The sequence below is a fragment of the Poecilia formosa genome, unplaced genomic scaffold (genome assembly GCF_000485575.1).
Source record: "Poecilia formosa unplaced genomic scaffold, Poecilia_formosa-5.1.2 Scaffold31, whole genome shotgun sequence".
Taxonomy (NCBI): Eukaryota; Metazoa; Chordata; class Actinopteri; order Cyprinodontiformes; family Poeciliidae; genus Poecilia; species Poecilia formosa.
In genome coordinates, this window is record NW_006799970.1 from 3,338,612 (window position 1) to 3,355,047 (window position 16,436).

At 38.5% G+C, this 16,436-nt stretch overlaps 1 protein-coding gene across 2 annotated transcripts; it reads right to left on the reverse strand.

Annotated features, from left to right (window-relative positions):
- Positions 1-536: 536 nt before the first annotated feature.
- On the reverse strand, positions 537-15,601 carry nmd3 (NMD3 ribosome export adaptor). 2 transcript variants are annotated; one of them, XM_007549532.2, is made up of 16 exons: positions 15,489-15,601; positions 15,024-15,105; positions 13,602-13,736; positions 13,376-13,472; positions 12,180-12,260; positions 11,576-11,704; positions 9,105-9,195; positions 8,342-8,420; positions 7,974-8,070; positions 7,172-7,289; positions 4,379-4,524; positions 2,372-2,484; positions 2,037-2,109; positions 1,755-1,861; positions 1,299-1,369; positions 537-969 (listed from the first exon to the last, which is right to left on the reverse strand). In XM_007549532.2, exons 2-16 carry the CDS (start codon positions 15,065-15,067, stop codon positions 836-838), a joined length of 1,515 nt encoding a protein of 504 aa, XP_007549594.1. In that variant the 5' UTR covers positions 15,068-15,105; positions 15,489-15,601; the 3' UTR covers positions 537-835. The 2 variants fall into 2 exon arrangements, with proteins under 2 accessions (XP_007549594.1, XP_007549595.1); XM_007549533.1 differs by having other exon boundaries at positions 15,024-15,108; positions 15,489-15,583.
- Positions 15,602-16,436: the final 835 nt, after the last annotated feature.

Consider the following 16,436-nt stretch of genomic DNA (forward strand, 5'->3'; position numbering starts at 1 on the left):
CTTTGCACCTGGTCATGCACCACAAACATTTCCATTTTATAATCGCTGCGATATCGTAACCTTAAAACAACATAAACTCTTTACGACCTGAAAGCTTTACTTCATTACTTGACAGCCATCTCTGGGAGTTCTTTTGCATACGCGAGCCGATTTTGGGTGAGAAATGTAAATGTTCCATTGATGAAGTGCCGACGGACACGTCTGGCCAATAAACAGAGACGATCTGGAGAGGTGGAGTGGCCACAGACAGTGGTGCCACTGAAATCTAAATTATAAATCAAATTTATGTCTCCAGCACCATCAGATTTCAAAGCACGTACCGAATGCTCCTTTCTTCAACATACTTTCCACATGAAGGGTTTTGCATATTGGTCACAGCAGCCAAATGAAACCATTCTGTGACCTACTGATTCACCTTACTACAAGTGGAGATGCATGAATGCATCACCCCTATGTTGGTTTTTTTTGTCGTTTTTGCCCCAAAGCGCCCTCTGGTGGATATTTAAAAAAAAAGAAAAATATAAAGGTCACATTTATTTTGATAAAGTATATTTATTATTTGGATTTTAGATGAGTATTTACAGGTACAGAGATGAGATTATTTAATTAATGTGATACTGGAAGGCTCGTTTCTTAGTAAAAGACTATTTGAGCCTCGGTGAGGATACAAATCATTGCACCAGTCCAAAAAAACTCTTTACTGCCTTACCAGACATTCTCTGTCCTTAATATGCTGCAGGTTCGAAACTAAGCTGTGTGTAGTCGCTTGTTCATTCAGCAGACATGAATCTGACACATTCGATGTTGAAGCCACGCAGAACTATGAAAGAGCCGGTCAGTCAGTCATCATGTCGGCTCCTTCTCCTCCTGTGGCGTCCGTCAGGCTGAGCTCTTCCATCATCTCCATCAGGGAGATGCGCGGCGCTCCGTCATCATCGGTGTCGCTCTCTACTGGGATCTTTGAGGCGTCTGACGTAGGAAGGAAAAAAAATCGCTCATTAACTAAAGAAAATCCAAGTCTTAAAATGAGTGATTTTACAAAAAAAATAAGCAGCAGATGTCAATTACTGAGCTGCAATCTGACAAAAATGAAATTAAATAGTACTTTCCATCCACACGTTATATGGTTAACTAATTCTAACTATATTTTATTATAATTAAGACTGCATTTAATTACTCAAATAGATTTTTTTTTAATTTGAACCACATTACAGTTAATATAATCTAATATAAATTGGATCCACTCGTCTTGGTGTGACTTTTTCTTTTTTGCTGAACTGAAGCTACATTAAGCTCACCTCTGTAGATGTTGACATTTTTCCTCAATGCCTCGTCTTCCTCCAGGTCCTCCAGGAAGTCCTGGTATTGTCTAAAGGGAGAAAAGGGAAAAACAAAATCACGGTAAATAAACTTGCGCACACAAGAAAATCAACATCAACAGGATATTTAGCACGTTTTTGAGCTATTCATAAATAAATTAGTCACCTTTTAGCGATCCAAAGTGCTTAGATTAGGGCACTAGATTAAATGAAAAATAAATCTGCAGATGAAAGTCGTCTAAAAATTGCTCAGAAACTAACAGTCAACAGGCGACCCGCTATGAACATCCTGCTGTGAATCTCAAATAAATTCACCAATTAAAAAAACTACAGGTGAATTTTATAAAACTGCAGAACACAAGAGAGGAAAAACTATCCAAAGAACTTTTTTTTATCCTGGATTTAAAACATGCAAATTAAAATCAAACATCCCACCTCTCGTCATCTGTGTCCATGCCTTCCCGGTCTCTGGCCATCTCCTGCAGCTTCCAGTTCCTGCGCTTCACTCTCCTGCTGCGGTCGTAACTCTTCTTGATCAGCACCTTTTACAGTCCAAAGGGAAAGAATACAAATACAGACAACAACATGAGAACAGGATTCTCTGATATTGACAGATTTAGAGGCAGTGTTTTCTTTTGACCACAAGGTGGCAGTGTTTGAAAAAAAAAAAAAAAAAAAAAAAAAGCTAAATATCTGGGTTTTTAGATAAAAACTTACCACATCAGGAAGATGGTGCGGGTTCATTTTGTTCAGGTATTCATCGTTGATGTTGGAATTGGCAAAGTCGTACCTGCAGGAAAATGTTAAAGCTTGTGTCAGACTCAGAAATTAGGTCACCCAGACTGGTTTCAGTGCTTCCACTGTGAATCAAGCAAATTTAGGATTTGCTTGATTCACCCTTGGCAGATTCTTCATGTAGGAAGAGATCAGAAGTGAAAAAAAGCCCAGCTAAAAGAGAAAATAAAGGTATGTAGCAATTACAATTTGGCCCAAATACACACATCAGATCTCGCCAGCCATCTTGTGACTTGACACCGATCCCACACACTCACCCCATCACCAGGTCTCCGATGTTAAGCAGATGGCCCAGGAATGTTCGGCAGTGATACTGCTGACTGGAATCCATCTCCGAGGTTTTCTGCACCCACACCTCAGCCAGTGTGTGCTGCGACATAAATTTACGGGTTTAATTCATCAGAAGTCTACAACTTTTATTTTCTCACTGTAGGAGTTTCTGCAGGGCAGCGATTCCTACTTCAAAAGTGGGTTAACAGGATTTACGACCAATACTACAAGGTGTAGAATATCTGGGAAAGTCTTTAGTGCAGTTGCTTCTACTGAGGATCTTTGCAAAGAGAGGAGTTTTCTGAAGCAGCAGGCTGATGCTCCTCCTCTCTAAATCGAGCTAAACCTGACAATTCAGCTTGTAACAGGTTTCTTAAAGGTTAATGGCTGTTTGTGTGTGGACTAAATGTACAGTGAGGCGTTTAATGCACTTTAGAGCATTGCTCCCCTCGAGCTCTTTGTAATACATTCCTTGGTTGAGTGGCTTACATCACACTGACCTCACAGACGGCTGCAGCGGACAACACAGTTTCTCTATTCAGGGTTTCTGCAGGTTTCACCAACTAGTATTTAAAACTTTTTAGGACCATTTTTTCATGTTTGGAATCCACTAAGCCTCCGACTTCAGAGTTTGTGTTGCACCAAACGCAGCGCTTTGATCAGTGCCAGCAGCAACAGCAGCGCCAAACGTTTTCTGGGGACCTGCAGCCCACCAGGGGATCAAACCTGAAATTTCTGGGGTTTGTTTGTGGCTCTTGGCAGCAGCTTTGTGCTCACACTGCATATTGTGCTCTACAGTCTTAACTCCTGTAATGCCAAGGTTTTTTTAGTCCTGAATACATATAGCATTGTGCAGGTTGGCAACAGAACTGAGCTAATGACAAAGACAAAAGTCCTCCAGCCAAACGGCGAGAAATCTGCGCCTTCCCATGATTGACGTAAAAAAAACACCAAACCTGCCAGATAGCTAGCATGTATTAGCAGCTAGCTGCCGGTAGCCTCATGCACTGCAATTCACAGAATGCAATGAAAATGTCTGAGTGTGACAAAAAAAAACAAAAAAAACTCACAAAACACTACATAGGAAGTTAAATAATCCACAATAAAATGTAAGAAAAGTGATTAATGTGTTTAAGGCCAACCTGCTTTTTAAAATAAATTTAAGATGATCTTAAGGGGTTAATGTTAAATACATGAACTTAAGCTTTCTTAAGGATGCATGGACATCCTTAAGAAAGGATTATTGTTCTTTCAATGAAAACTTGTGAGAAAACAAAACTAAAGATTTAACGCATTAAAGTCCATCATTTTACGATTTTTTAAGTGGATTGCAAATCATGGAAACCAGAAGCGAAAGAGAATGTGGCAAAATAAAATGTTTTTTACGTTGTTTTTGTGATGTTTTAGAAAAGAAACTGAAATATAATTTGAAATAATTACAGTCTTAATTTAAACCAGTGTACAGACTGATTAGAAAACCAGGATGAAGCCAAGACATTTTATTTTTAAGGATTATGCAGCAGACACTACGACTTCTGTTGACAAATTGTCTCCCGGATCTGCAGTTCTGCAGAAATTCTGAACAAAACAGAGCGAGGATCCAGCATTTAACCGAAACAGACACTTTTCGGTAATGGTGTGGCTTTACGATAAATCTCAAAGCTGTTACAAAACAAACATCCTTTCATGTAAGGATAATTTCCATCGCTGAGGAACATCGGTGGACAAAGAGACGCAGCATGGCGCTGCTGAAACCACATTTCTTTTGGCTCTTTTTCGAAAACGTCAATGAAAGCGCAGCATCCAGACAGAGGACAGAAGATGGGAACCTAACTCCAATCACCCCTGTGCGGTTCTGTCATCTTGGCTCGAGTCCCGCATACAGGTTCAGCGATAATGTAATGGTCTGCCATCGATTTTACTTCCAAGAGAAGAGGAATGTTCCCCTGCACTGCAAACCGTTCTGCACCAGCACACCCCACCCAGAGCCTCACCTTGTTGGACCTCATGCCAGCTCCAGCGCCCAGCTTCTGGTCTCTGATGACGTCGACGTCCATTACAATGAACTCCTCCAGTTGCCGGGGGCTGCAGAGACTATTGAAGGGGTTTCGCCAGTATGTGTTTCCATCCACTTCAGCAACTGGTGTGATGAGGGCAGACTATATGAGATTGTTTTTCTTCTTCAAACGACTCATTTTCATTCACAATTTGTGTTTATGTCATCATGTGATATTCTAATTTTAAACTGCAAATGAATGAAGTAAGCAACTAATAAATAGGAAGTCATTCTGGATTAAAACTCAACCAGATTTAATATATTTAACTAAGAAACAAACATAAAACCTAATCTAGGCTAAATGCTCACTTACAGCACATTTGTTTTTCTAGTCATTCCTGAGGTTGTGAACGCTCCACAGAGCGCGATTTGCATGTTTTTCCATCCGTCTATTCCTTCACATAAATTCCACAGGATTTTCTGATTTCTCTACAACAAATAAGCTGCTCAAGCAAAAAACAAAAAAACAAAAACAAGTTAATTAGTGGCCGACACTGAATCTGCTGAACAGGCCCGAGGCTGTTTCAGCAATTCAGGCAGCTCAGAAACGTTGCACCAGAGCAAAGCCGCCGCTCTTTGAAGTGCAATTAAAAACATGTGTGCCGTGGCAGGATGTCAGAGGTTTGCTCACATAACAAATAGCTGCACCAGCCAAGGAGGAACATCCTCACGCTGCTTGAATTTGTCAAGAATTTGAGGAAAAACATCAAATTTAAATGTTTCAAACATGTTAGAGTGCACAGTGCCAAGACGACTTTCCGTGTCTGTAAAGGTGCTGTGAACGAAGGCCAATGAGTCGGATGAACCAGAGGTCGAGAAGATGCACACAGATAAATACTGTAACCTGTGGCAACTGTTGTTTGCTCAGCTGAAACTGAACAACTGCACAAAACAAATGAAGAAATGTGTGATTTAAAAAAAAGCTACTTGTTATATTCAGCGGAAAATATGTCATTATTGTGAGCCAATACTCACACATTTCAGCTTTTAATCTGTTTAAGGTGTAAAACTAGTAAATTCCTTGGCCTAAAAGAGTAAAAGTGAAAAATGATCATCTATAAAAAGAAAAAAATGTGTTAAAGTCTCCCAAGATGGAGGCAGTAGTGCTGAATCAAACAGAAAATGAGGAAATAAAGGGATTAACTTCTACTTGTCAGATATTTACTATCAAAGCAAATCAATTTTTAGTTAAACCTTTCTTGGTCTGTATATACATCAACAAACAACATGTCTGTTTATGTAGTTGGGTTTTTAATCAAACCCAGAAAAACAAACTTTTTCAGTATCTAAACTGACGACTGCAGGTTTGGGTCAACGAAGAGAAAAATTTGTTGATTGTTGCATCACTAAGCAGGAAGATAGTCAGAACATTCAGAACCATCAAAACAAGTGAAAGATAACTTTAATTTAATTCAACATCTCTAATAGGACAGACTCCTTATTCCTTAATTATTGTGAAGGTAATAAAAGCCCAACACTTTGCTGAGCTTCAAGTGAGAGCAGATGACTCAACTCTTCATTCGTTTAGAAAAACACCAGTCAGTGTGACTGTGTGAAACTGAACAGAAATGGTCTTTGATAAATGAGGCCTGGTGTGTTGGAGCCAAAGTATTCAAACAGATTTGGGCGCAGAGATGATCGTGGAATGAGTTCCAGTTGCAATTTATGAAACGCATACCGGCCAAAACCTGTGCACAATATCTGCAGACTGGAAACATCAGTCACTTACATACTGTACCCCTATTGATTTACCGTCTCAGTGCCCGGAGAATTTGTCACATTTGGACGGAAGAAGGAGGATAGAAAACATCCCACTTGGATTTTAAAAGTCATAGCATTACAGAGTACGGAAAGATTACAATACACAAAACCTGATATGTAGTTTCTCACACATTAAATCTCTGCAAACTTGCCAAGTAAAAGTTTTTAACAGCCACATATTAGATGAGCTGGTTGGACTTGTACTCCTCTGACACAGCTTGAATTTTTCTCTCCACACCGACAACAACTAGTGCAGGATTGCACAATTTGAGATCCAAGCGAATATAATTTGAGATCTGTGTGAAAACAACTGCCTGCCCATTTAATTCTCTGCCATAAGCACATTTGATGCCAAATCAGATACTAAGAAGTAGTGAAGCTGGCTGCCACTTTAGCGTCATTTTAGTCAGTTAAGAAAACCGTTAAAAACACCAAATCTTACCAAGTATTTTTGGTCTAGTTTGTAGTGCAAATATCTCAGTATACTTGAAATAAGACAAAAGTAACTCAGGAGTAACTTTTCAGCAAGTCAGGAGTTTGTTTTAAGTAAATATGTGCTTAATATTGATGAAAAAAGAATTACTAGTTCCTTTGTCAGAGTATTTCACTTATAACGACGTTTTTCCAAAGTTATAATTGAAATAATCTGCCAATGGAACTAGTGCTTTTCCATTAATATGGAGGCATTACAGACTTCAAATAAGTTCCTGTATATTGCTGAAAAATTACTTGTAAGTTAGTTTTGTCTTATTTCAAGTGTACTGAGGTCTTTGAGCTAGAAACTAGATTTTGTGTCTTTGCAGTGAAGGCAGAAACTGCAACCTAGTTGAGTCACAAATTTTATGCAAACTAATAAGTACATCCACAGGAGTGCCTACATTTAACTCAAATGTTGTGAATTGACCTACGACCTCTGCATCTGGGCTTTACCACATTGTTTAACGGCACAGCGGTCATAGTTACAACTCACTCTGCAGGGTCCGGGGGTCGATGAGGTGGATGGTGCTGGTGACCCGGATGCACACGCAGATCTGACCCATGTTCCCCAGGCTCTGCGCCAGCCGTGGGGGGAGACAAACCACGTTGTCCTGACAACCACACAGACAAGACAAGACGGGATCAAACTGAGTCTTTCAGGTTCATTGAAAATAATCTGATAACCGTTTCAGTTTTTAAAATCAATTCAGGCTTTATTTTCCAAATGTTCTATAACTATTTAAATAAACATTTCTGACCAGGTCTGGGTTTCTAGCAACACTTGACAATACTTTAACGTTTAGCTATTATTTCGAACGTACTTCTGAGAGATGCGTTTAGCTAATGGCTAATGATATTTATTGATGCTTTGGTGGAACAAAGAGTAAAAATAAAATTTTTGTTAACACTGCCAATTTTGTTGTTTTTTCCCCATTTAACATAATTTGAAATTCATTCATACAACAATAATTCTAAATTGTTATCAAGTTAAGAAACTGTTCACAATAAGCAATATGATAAATGGCCAGCTCTAGTGAAAAGTATCAACAATGTTGAAAAGACAAAAGAACTATTCATTGTGGAAGTGGTCACTGAAAAAGAATTTTGATAGAAGGAAGTTTGATATTTTCAGTATCAGCTTCAATTATTGACTAGAAATTTGTTTTTGGCTCAAACTTTAAATTCAGAAATTGGAAATAAAAAGCTAAAAAAAATCAACTCCTGTCTGTTCTTTTATATATATAAATCCAGTCTAGAATGAAAACCAGCAATATAGTGATAAATCTGTAACAAACCTTGCAAACGGGAACGATTTCTATGGAGAAGGTGCTTTTATAGTTGTATGTGTTTGAATGAATGTCATGAGAGATGAGCCGCTGGGAGGTTTTGGACCTGAAAGAAACATTTGAGAAGTAATGGGTTTCAAGTTCTACAGAAATTACCTTTACAAATTAGATACTCAAACACTAAATTAGCATACTTTTATAAAAATGTTGATACATAAAAATTATTGATTTAAGTAATAATTCTAGCCATTGCCTTTTTCTTATAACCAATTTTACATTTTTACCATCTCATAAATCAGTTTACGACAATTCCTGAGCGTAATCTCGTCACTGAAGGTTTGTTTCTCCTTCTGAGCCCAGAGCGAAGCAATGCTCACCTGCAGGGCACAGTGCACTGCAAGAAGTCCACCATCTTCTGTGCGTGCTGCTTGGAGCCATAGTAGAAATCAATGCCCTCTGCGAGAGAAGACCAACACCATCAAACAAGCTCCACCAGAAAATTAATCACAGGTGCTTCACCGGTCATCGCTGCTGCGGGGCGGGCACGCACACACACACACAGACACACACACACAGACACACACACAGGAAAATATGGCAGCCAGATGTTTTAACCTTCATAAAGCTTTCAAGTCCTGCCACGTTACAGAGATGATTTAGATTACACTTTTGAGCCAAATTCCACTTTCGCATCCTGTCCAAGAGTGCAAAAAAAAAAAAAAAAAAAAAAGCTGCTGCTGAGCTGTCACAGCGTGTGCATGCCTGGAGTAGCTCTTAGCATATCTAAAAAGGCAGAGAAGTGAGCTCGCATTGCTAGAAGCTGGTTTGAAGTGCCGGCTCTGATTGCAGCGCTCTGATTAGACGCACAACGCGTGCCACCATGAGGCCCTCCTGGGGCCAGCTGTGGGAAGCGATTGGCGCCAGCGATAGGCAGGCGCGGCTTGCGCTCTGGTACAGGAAGAGCTAATTAACACTTGACATATCGTCACGGTCCACGCCAACTCGCAGGCAAGTTCCCCACTGTTCAGTCCAAGTTTGGGTTAAAGACCCAGATGAGAACACGAACCACGCCTCCTGGGGGGTAAAATCTGAAAACATGAGGGAAAAAAACAAAAAACAAAACACAGAACACAAACCTACCATGAATTTCTTTAATGTTTAAGGCATTCTGGTGGAGTTTGTGCTTCAGGATCAGCTGCTCCAAGTAGTAGAAAGTCTTTTTATGCACAGTCTGAAAGAAAAGACAAATTCATGTGAATACAGTGAAACAATAAACACCATATTCATATACAGCATGTTGAAACAAACCTCACGGGTTATTTATCAAATAGAAACAGCCTTTTAGTCTTTTCTTTTTCAACAAAGCCTTCATATTATTTTTTTATTTTCATTTCAAGCTCATTTCTATCTTTGTTTTTTTAACATATTTTGGCATTTTTCATTTATTGCTTTAGTTTATATTCGTCGAGAACATGTTCTGATTCAGCAGAACATGTTCTGCTGAACATGTTGCAGCTTATTGTTGCAAAACAGCAACAATAAGCTGCTGTTTTGTCAGCTACCGAGGCAAAAACCTTCCCATAGTCAGGTCTGTGTTGCATTGTGGGACGCCGTAAACAAACTAATAAAACAAAGGCAGCACATCTGTTCATTCAGCTCTAATCAACTTCCATGATGTGTTCTCCAAATCTACTTGGTACATTTATCAAATAATTTAATCTGAAATTGTTTCTGAAAAAGCTCCAACAGGACAACATTCCTTGTGCTTTGGTCTAGCCCGGAAAATAGCATTTGCTTCCTGTATTTAAATTTGGTTCTCAGTCCTCAGAAACATGTAAAAATACTGGACACTCTTATGTGTTGAGTATTTTAATTAGCATTTAATTTCCTCTGTGTGGAAAAGGAAATAAATTTGATTGATTCAGACCAAAGAATCGGAACTACAAGTGTGAAAAACGTCCTCAGGCATGTCAGTACACGACTGTGTTTTATTACGCTAAAAACAGGTTCATCAAATCATTTTGCTATCTTTAATACCTTTATCTTCTGTTAAACATTACAGAAAATACCAGTGTCAATGTTTTAATATGGCATACAAGCCACGACCAATCAAAATGCCTGATTTAGGGATTTTGTTTTTGATGTAGGAGTGTCTAGAGGAGGGGGGGGAAAAGAGAGGTCTAATTACATTTTTGATTTTCAACTTCTATTGCATTACTTTCTGGATTCTCTGCCAATAACTCAAACACAACAAAACAATCGTAGAATCATTTTCAGCATTGGCAGCTCTACAACTGGTAAATAAAATGTTGCAAAGTCAAGAACCTGATGACAATGCAGCTCTGATTTTCAACAAAAATGATAAAAATTAGAGCTGCATTTGAAAATAACGGATCCTAAAATTAGGAGGAGGCTGGTGTTTGCTGCACAGCTCCTCAGCAGCTCGCACTATATATCTAAAGGAAGGCTTGTTTTATTTAATATATTTTACTCTCTTTCTCTCCATGAAAAACCCATAGTGTCCATTTGGAGGTCAGGCCTCTTTTCTCTGTATGTGCTGAGAATCGGAAACATGATCACAAGGTACAATATTTGACTTTCATTTCTACGCCGATGGCATCCAGATGTACAATCTCACTCCCTCTGCTTTATTAGCAAGATGCCACAGATTGTGAAAAATACTGACCTCATTAGTTTCTTGAATTATTTTCATGTCAACAGAAATTTTCTCTACATCATACCTGAAACCAGAGACGTTCTAGCTGCTGTCAGACATCTTGTTTCTCACATGTCAATTTTATTTCCCGTTTCATGTTTTAATTTCTTTTTTTGTTATATGTTGCTGATCGTTGCTTTTTATTTGTTATAGCTTTAAAAAATGTTTGTATACTAGTCATTTTTCAGCAATGAGAACTAAAATCAATTGGGTTTCAGTGTGTGATGTGGCAAATGAACTATTTAATTACAAATTAATGAAAAACACACTTTGTCCTAAATTCAGATTTTTTCCTCCCTAACTAAAGGAATACATTCTGAGTCTAGAAATGTAAGCTTTTTCTTTTTGTTTTACATTCAAGTTTGTTTTTATACAGACTTCAAAGATGATTAAATTGAGATTCAAGACTTTTCTAAACAACATAGGAATTTCACGAAACAAGTGAGATGGATAAGAAATCCTGCAACCAGAGGGAGACAATAAACTTAGCGCCTAATCTAGACTACCTGACTTTGTGTTTTTCACCAAATGGGATAGATCAGCCCTGCTAAGAGCAGGAAGTTTGTTTAAATTCATGAATATCTTAAATGCAGCTAACCTGTTCCGTTACATGCACCTCTCTATAACCAAAAACTTATTTTGCCTTTTCAAAACAAAAGCCTTGTAGCTTCATATGTATCTAATTAAAAGAGTGAGAGATTAAAAGTCAACTAAAGGATCACAGGTAGATATTACGCAGTAGGTCAGTATGCATGACTGTTTACGTCAAAGCAAGTTTCCTGAACCCAGACTAATTCTGCAAATCTACCCTTAGGTTTTAACTATAAAGCCTCATGCGCCAGGAGTTAAAATTATACAATAAATATTGTCAGATCAGCAGAAGTGCGACACAAACCTTCTGCCTCACTTGAACCACTGCCTTCCAGAAGTCCTTGGCCTCCACACGATGGCAGTCGTCACACATCTGGTACTGGACGACAAACTCCACCACGAACACCTGCTGCAGGATCGCCCCATTCATCACCTGCAGCGACAAAAACAGCCATTAGTCACTGCGTATGCACCGGACGCACTGACACACGCCGAGTACATTTAATTACTGAAACTCACTTGCTAACCAGGCAGTTTGAAAATTAAACCAGTGATTATTTTATGATTAACTTCAAAGTGGAGCCAACAGTGAGGCTCACAATCAGCACAAAAGAGCTGGCGCTGAGAAGTCCAGCAGCTCAAGTTCTTCCTAAAGGTCAAGAGGATGAGATAACAGCCACATGTAAAACCGGCTCCTCTCAAACAAATAGATCTGTTGCTCTGCTGTAATTAAGATATCAATTCGATTTATGCATAATTTAACGCACACTATTAGCTAAAAGGCAGGGAAATCTATATATTTGCACTCTACTGCTAATTAACATTTAAAAGAGAACGAGCCACGACTCAGATTTAATCTCTGCAAATGTCACCGTCCCACACTCGTCCCGTCCTTTCTGTCCTCCTACCTCTTTCTGGATGGTCAGCTTCATCTTAATCCTCTTGGAGTGGGGCTCCGTCCACAGGAAGCCGGCATCGATAAGCCGCACCTGGAAAGTTAGGAAGGAGGAGGAAATGTCAAACTAAACTGGGCGTCAATCGGCTCTACAATTCAGACAACGAAGGTAATCAAGAGTCAAGAATACCTTGCTGAACAAAAACATTAATAGGGCGGCTGTAGATGCTTAGCAGTAGCGCTAAGACAGTTTCCACTGTGCATATTTATGCATCATTTGGTCCACTTAACTTCTGAACGCAACTGGTTGCCTATGTTGTATTTGTATGGATCCAAGTCAAAAGGTCTAAATTCAAATGGCCACTTATATTGTATATAAATGCATGCCACACTGTTTAGATCATTATTTGTACAAAATGTTGATCACTAGTGGATTTTTATATCAATAACATATCGGCAGCCTTCGTTTAAAAAATATCTATATACAATATATAAGAGTATGGTACAGCAGACAACATGAATCCTATGAAACAGAATCAAACTAAATGATAGTAATAAAAAATACATCCAGGTATTACCAGGAAACATTTTTAAGATTAATTTCACAATAAAATCCTTCATTAATCATTTTTAAGAATACAATAATTCTTTATTATTGCTACATAGGGGAAAATCACAACAGATGATTTTCTGTGAAGTTGAAAATATTCAACTTCAATGAATATGAAAATATCTAAAAACAAGATTAACAACTGTATATTAATAAAGTATATTGAGGCAGAAGAAATTAAAAATATGTTCCACTGACAGGTTCATACTGCAAACCTTCAGCTTTCCAAAAAATAAAAAAAAGAATTAAAACAAAGGCAAGTCTATTATGATCAAAAAGCCAAACTGAATTAACCATTTCCTTCCTCTTTACTATCATACACCACTTTGTGATGCTTCATCACACAGAATATCAGTAAAATAAATCAAAGTTTGAGGTTGTTAGGCGACAAAAGGCAAAATAGTTCAAGAGATACATGTGCAAAGAAGTGTTAGAGCAAACACTTTTGAAAGCACAGTGATTCACATGCTAAAAGCAAGTCTGCATTGAAATCCCTTCTTTTATCATTTCATTCTTAGCAACACAATGCTCAGACTAAAACCGTGACTCTCTTGCGCTTTAAGTCTTTTAAGCTGCAGAGAGATAAGAATCCGCCCTACCTTGGTCATTGAGCTCTTCAGTTTTTTCAGACAAAGAGCGAGAAGCTCCCTCGACTCCAGAGCGCACTGCACCCAGGTGGCCGGAGGCTGCAGGTATCTGATTCACAGGAAACAAGCGGGATTTCTAAACTGAGGTTTCTAAATCACCACAGAAACAATTATGTGTTATTTTGCGCTGTAAAACGGACAGCCGCTTTGAGGTTCCGAACAAATGTAGAAAACGAACCGTTCACACTGCTTGCAGAAGTGAACCGTGACTTGCTTGGGGATTCCCTCGGAGATGTCGACCTGGGTGCGCAGGCAGGCCACGCACATGTTGGCCGGGTTGGGAGGAATGGGAACACCACAGGTACAGCACAGGCTGCGCAGGAGAAAACAAACTTTAAAAGAGCTGGAGATGTCCCGTTTCTGCCCCTCTGATAACTTTGTAGTCATGTTTGTCATGGTGCAAAATCCATCCTGAAGGCACCATTGTGAGTTAATTTTACAGTTTTTTTAAAATTCATTTTTAACACCTTAAAATGATCCCGAGCCACACTACCTCACAAAATATGAAGCTTGGCTGTTAACCCAATATAAACTGTTAACTTTATTTTCATTTCACAATTACTCTGATACTTATACTTGTATTTATTTTTTTTTGTATTTAATTTTATATACTACTTAGTCTAATTTGTATGCTTACTCTGATCAGTGCTCGCTGTTTTTAAAAGTAGGTTATAAGACACAGTTGCACAGTTAATCACAGATGCCGTTGTTGACGCACATATTTAGAATCTCTCCTATGCATCACGTCTGAGATTTCCTGTTTGAAACGGCACATTGCACAGAGTGTAAAAGAGAAAAGAAGGGCCTGAAATAGACCCAGTAGTTACATTTCTCTTTAAATAAAAACAAGAAGGCCCCCCTGAAGCCAGCTGGGAAAGTCAAAGCTGGTAGAGTTTGATACCATATATGACTGTGTGTAAGCATGATGTAGAGACAGTATTATTATTTTATTATCAATTCTGACAGGTTGAGTCTCATTAAACCAGCAGCAAACAGAGTGAATATGTTCATCAATCCATTTGTGAAAATGTTCCTTCAGTGTTGAAACACAAAAAACTAAAAAGACACACTATAATTGTTTCTTACGGATCACAACAAGCAGAAAATCCTGACTTGAACACTAGAGTGCTCAACTCAGGCTTGCAACTCCAACATAAATTCTGTGTTAACGGCAATGACCGTACACTTATTTAATCATTGTAGTTTGGTCCCATTTTGTTTTGTGGATGAGCAAAACCTCAACGTTATGGGTGAACACGACAGACAGAATAATGGCGGTGTAGACAATGACCAGCAGCTCCTGTGGCAAGCTGAACTTTTTGGGTTTCTCTCTAATGCAGTTCTCCAACAGAAAAAGTACTAGAAGTATTTATGAGCGAAGTGACAGATTATTAATCGAAAATTCCTTGAAATTCTGATGTCATGTTTAAAGTCTGAATAGATATGTGTCCGTTACACATATCTATTCAAACTTTAAACTTTAAACACTGTTGTGTCACCATTGATTTTTGTGAACAGCAATCATGAGAGAACAAAGGATGTTTGTTGTACCAAATACATGTAACTAAATCATAGGTTGGATTCCACTTGTTTAACTCACATGTTCCCCTGGCTGCTGGCAGCTGGAGCCTGTATGTACTCCATCTCTCAGGTCGACAAATCACAGAAGAACCTCCCGGTTTCTGCTGACAGAAACATGAGAGATGCATTTGGTCAACTAAAGTACGCTTTCCTAAAGACATTTAAGCTTTAATACATTACGATAGCTCATACCGTTTTTATAAACTGTTTTTTATAAGTATGTGCAATCGAACATGTAAAATTTGCTGAGTCTAAACATGATACCGGTCACTTAAAGCCTACCAACATCGCTGATGTTCTGGATTTTAGTAGCACACTTTTAGCATTGAAGGCTAACCTGCTCGGTTGCCGAGTAATTCTAAAGGAAAATAACAAAAGAATAAACTGAAACAAACGGGCAAACATTTTTTCTACTTCCAAATGGTCTAACCGAGTGCTGACAAGCAAACAACAATGTCTGAAACAACAATAAACCCCGACATACCCTCAGTCGGAGCCCTCCACGTTTTCACAACCGAGGACCGACGTGGGAAGCGTCACAAAGGACCCCGAGAGAAGCTTCTACTGCCTTCGTTTTGCCTGAATAAATTTACACAAACATCAAAGCGCCAATATGTCCAAGTGATGAAAAATAACGTTGTTAAAATCGTTAAAATATTTCTTATATTTTTATTTATATGGCGGAATTTATATAATATATAAATATATTACATTTATGTCACAGAAATAATTGAACTTATATCACAGAAAGTGATATAAACTATAATTGAGAATTGTATATGTTTTCAGGCAAATAATGGCTAAAATTTAGTAATGAAAAATATTAATAAAAGTGAACGTTGTTGTTTTGTTGGACCTGGTTAGAATAATCTAAGTCTGTAAACTCATGTCAGCATGCAACACTGTGCACGTCTCCAGTTACTAATGCTGTCATTTGTTATAATGAAACCCCATCCAGCCGGTCCCCAACAATTCAAGGGTATTTGAATGCACCTGTCAGAAGCACTTGCTTGGATGCCTTCAGGTACAGTCGGATTTATTTAGGAACTGGAAATATAACCAATCCTGCTTGTTGATTGCGAGAGAATATTTAAGTACCCTTTACTGTGCTTCAAGGTAATTCAGTTCAGAAAGCATTTACAAAATAATGCTTTGGAATTAGTTTACTTCTCATTTGTTAACTTCTTTTTTTCTTTTTTAATTGTTTATTAGTTTTTCATTAGCTGGAGATAGGCACCAGCAACCCTCCCGACTCCACTAAGGGACAAGGTTGTATAGAAAATGGATGGATGGTTAGTTTTTTGTTAGCACATAACAGTAAATTAAACGTCCAGATATGACTGCATGCGCCACAACAAACCTTTTCTCCCTCTCCCATCCTCTGTTCGCCGCATCAAATAACTATGAGATTTATCTACTTGCTGACTTCAAT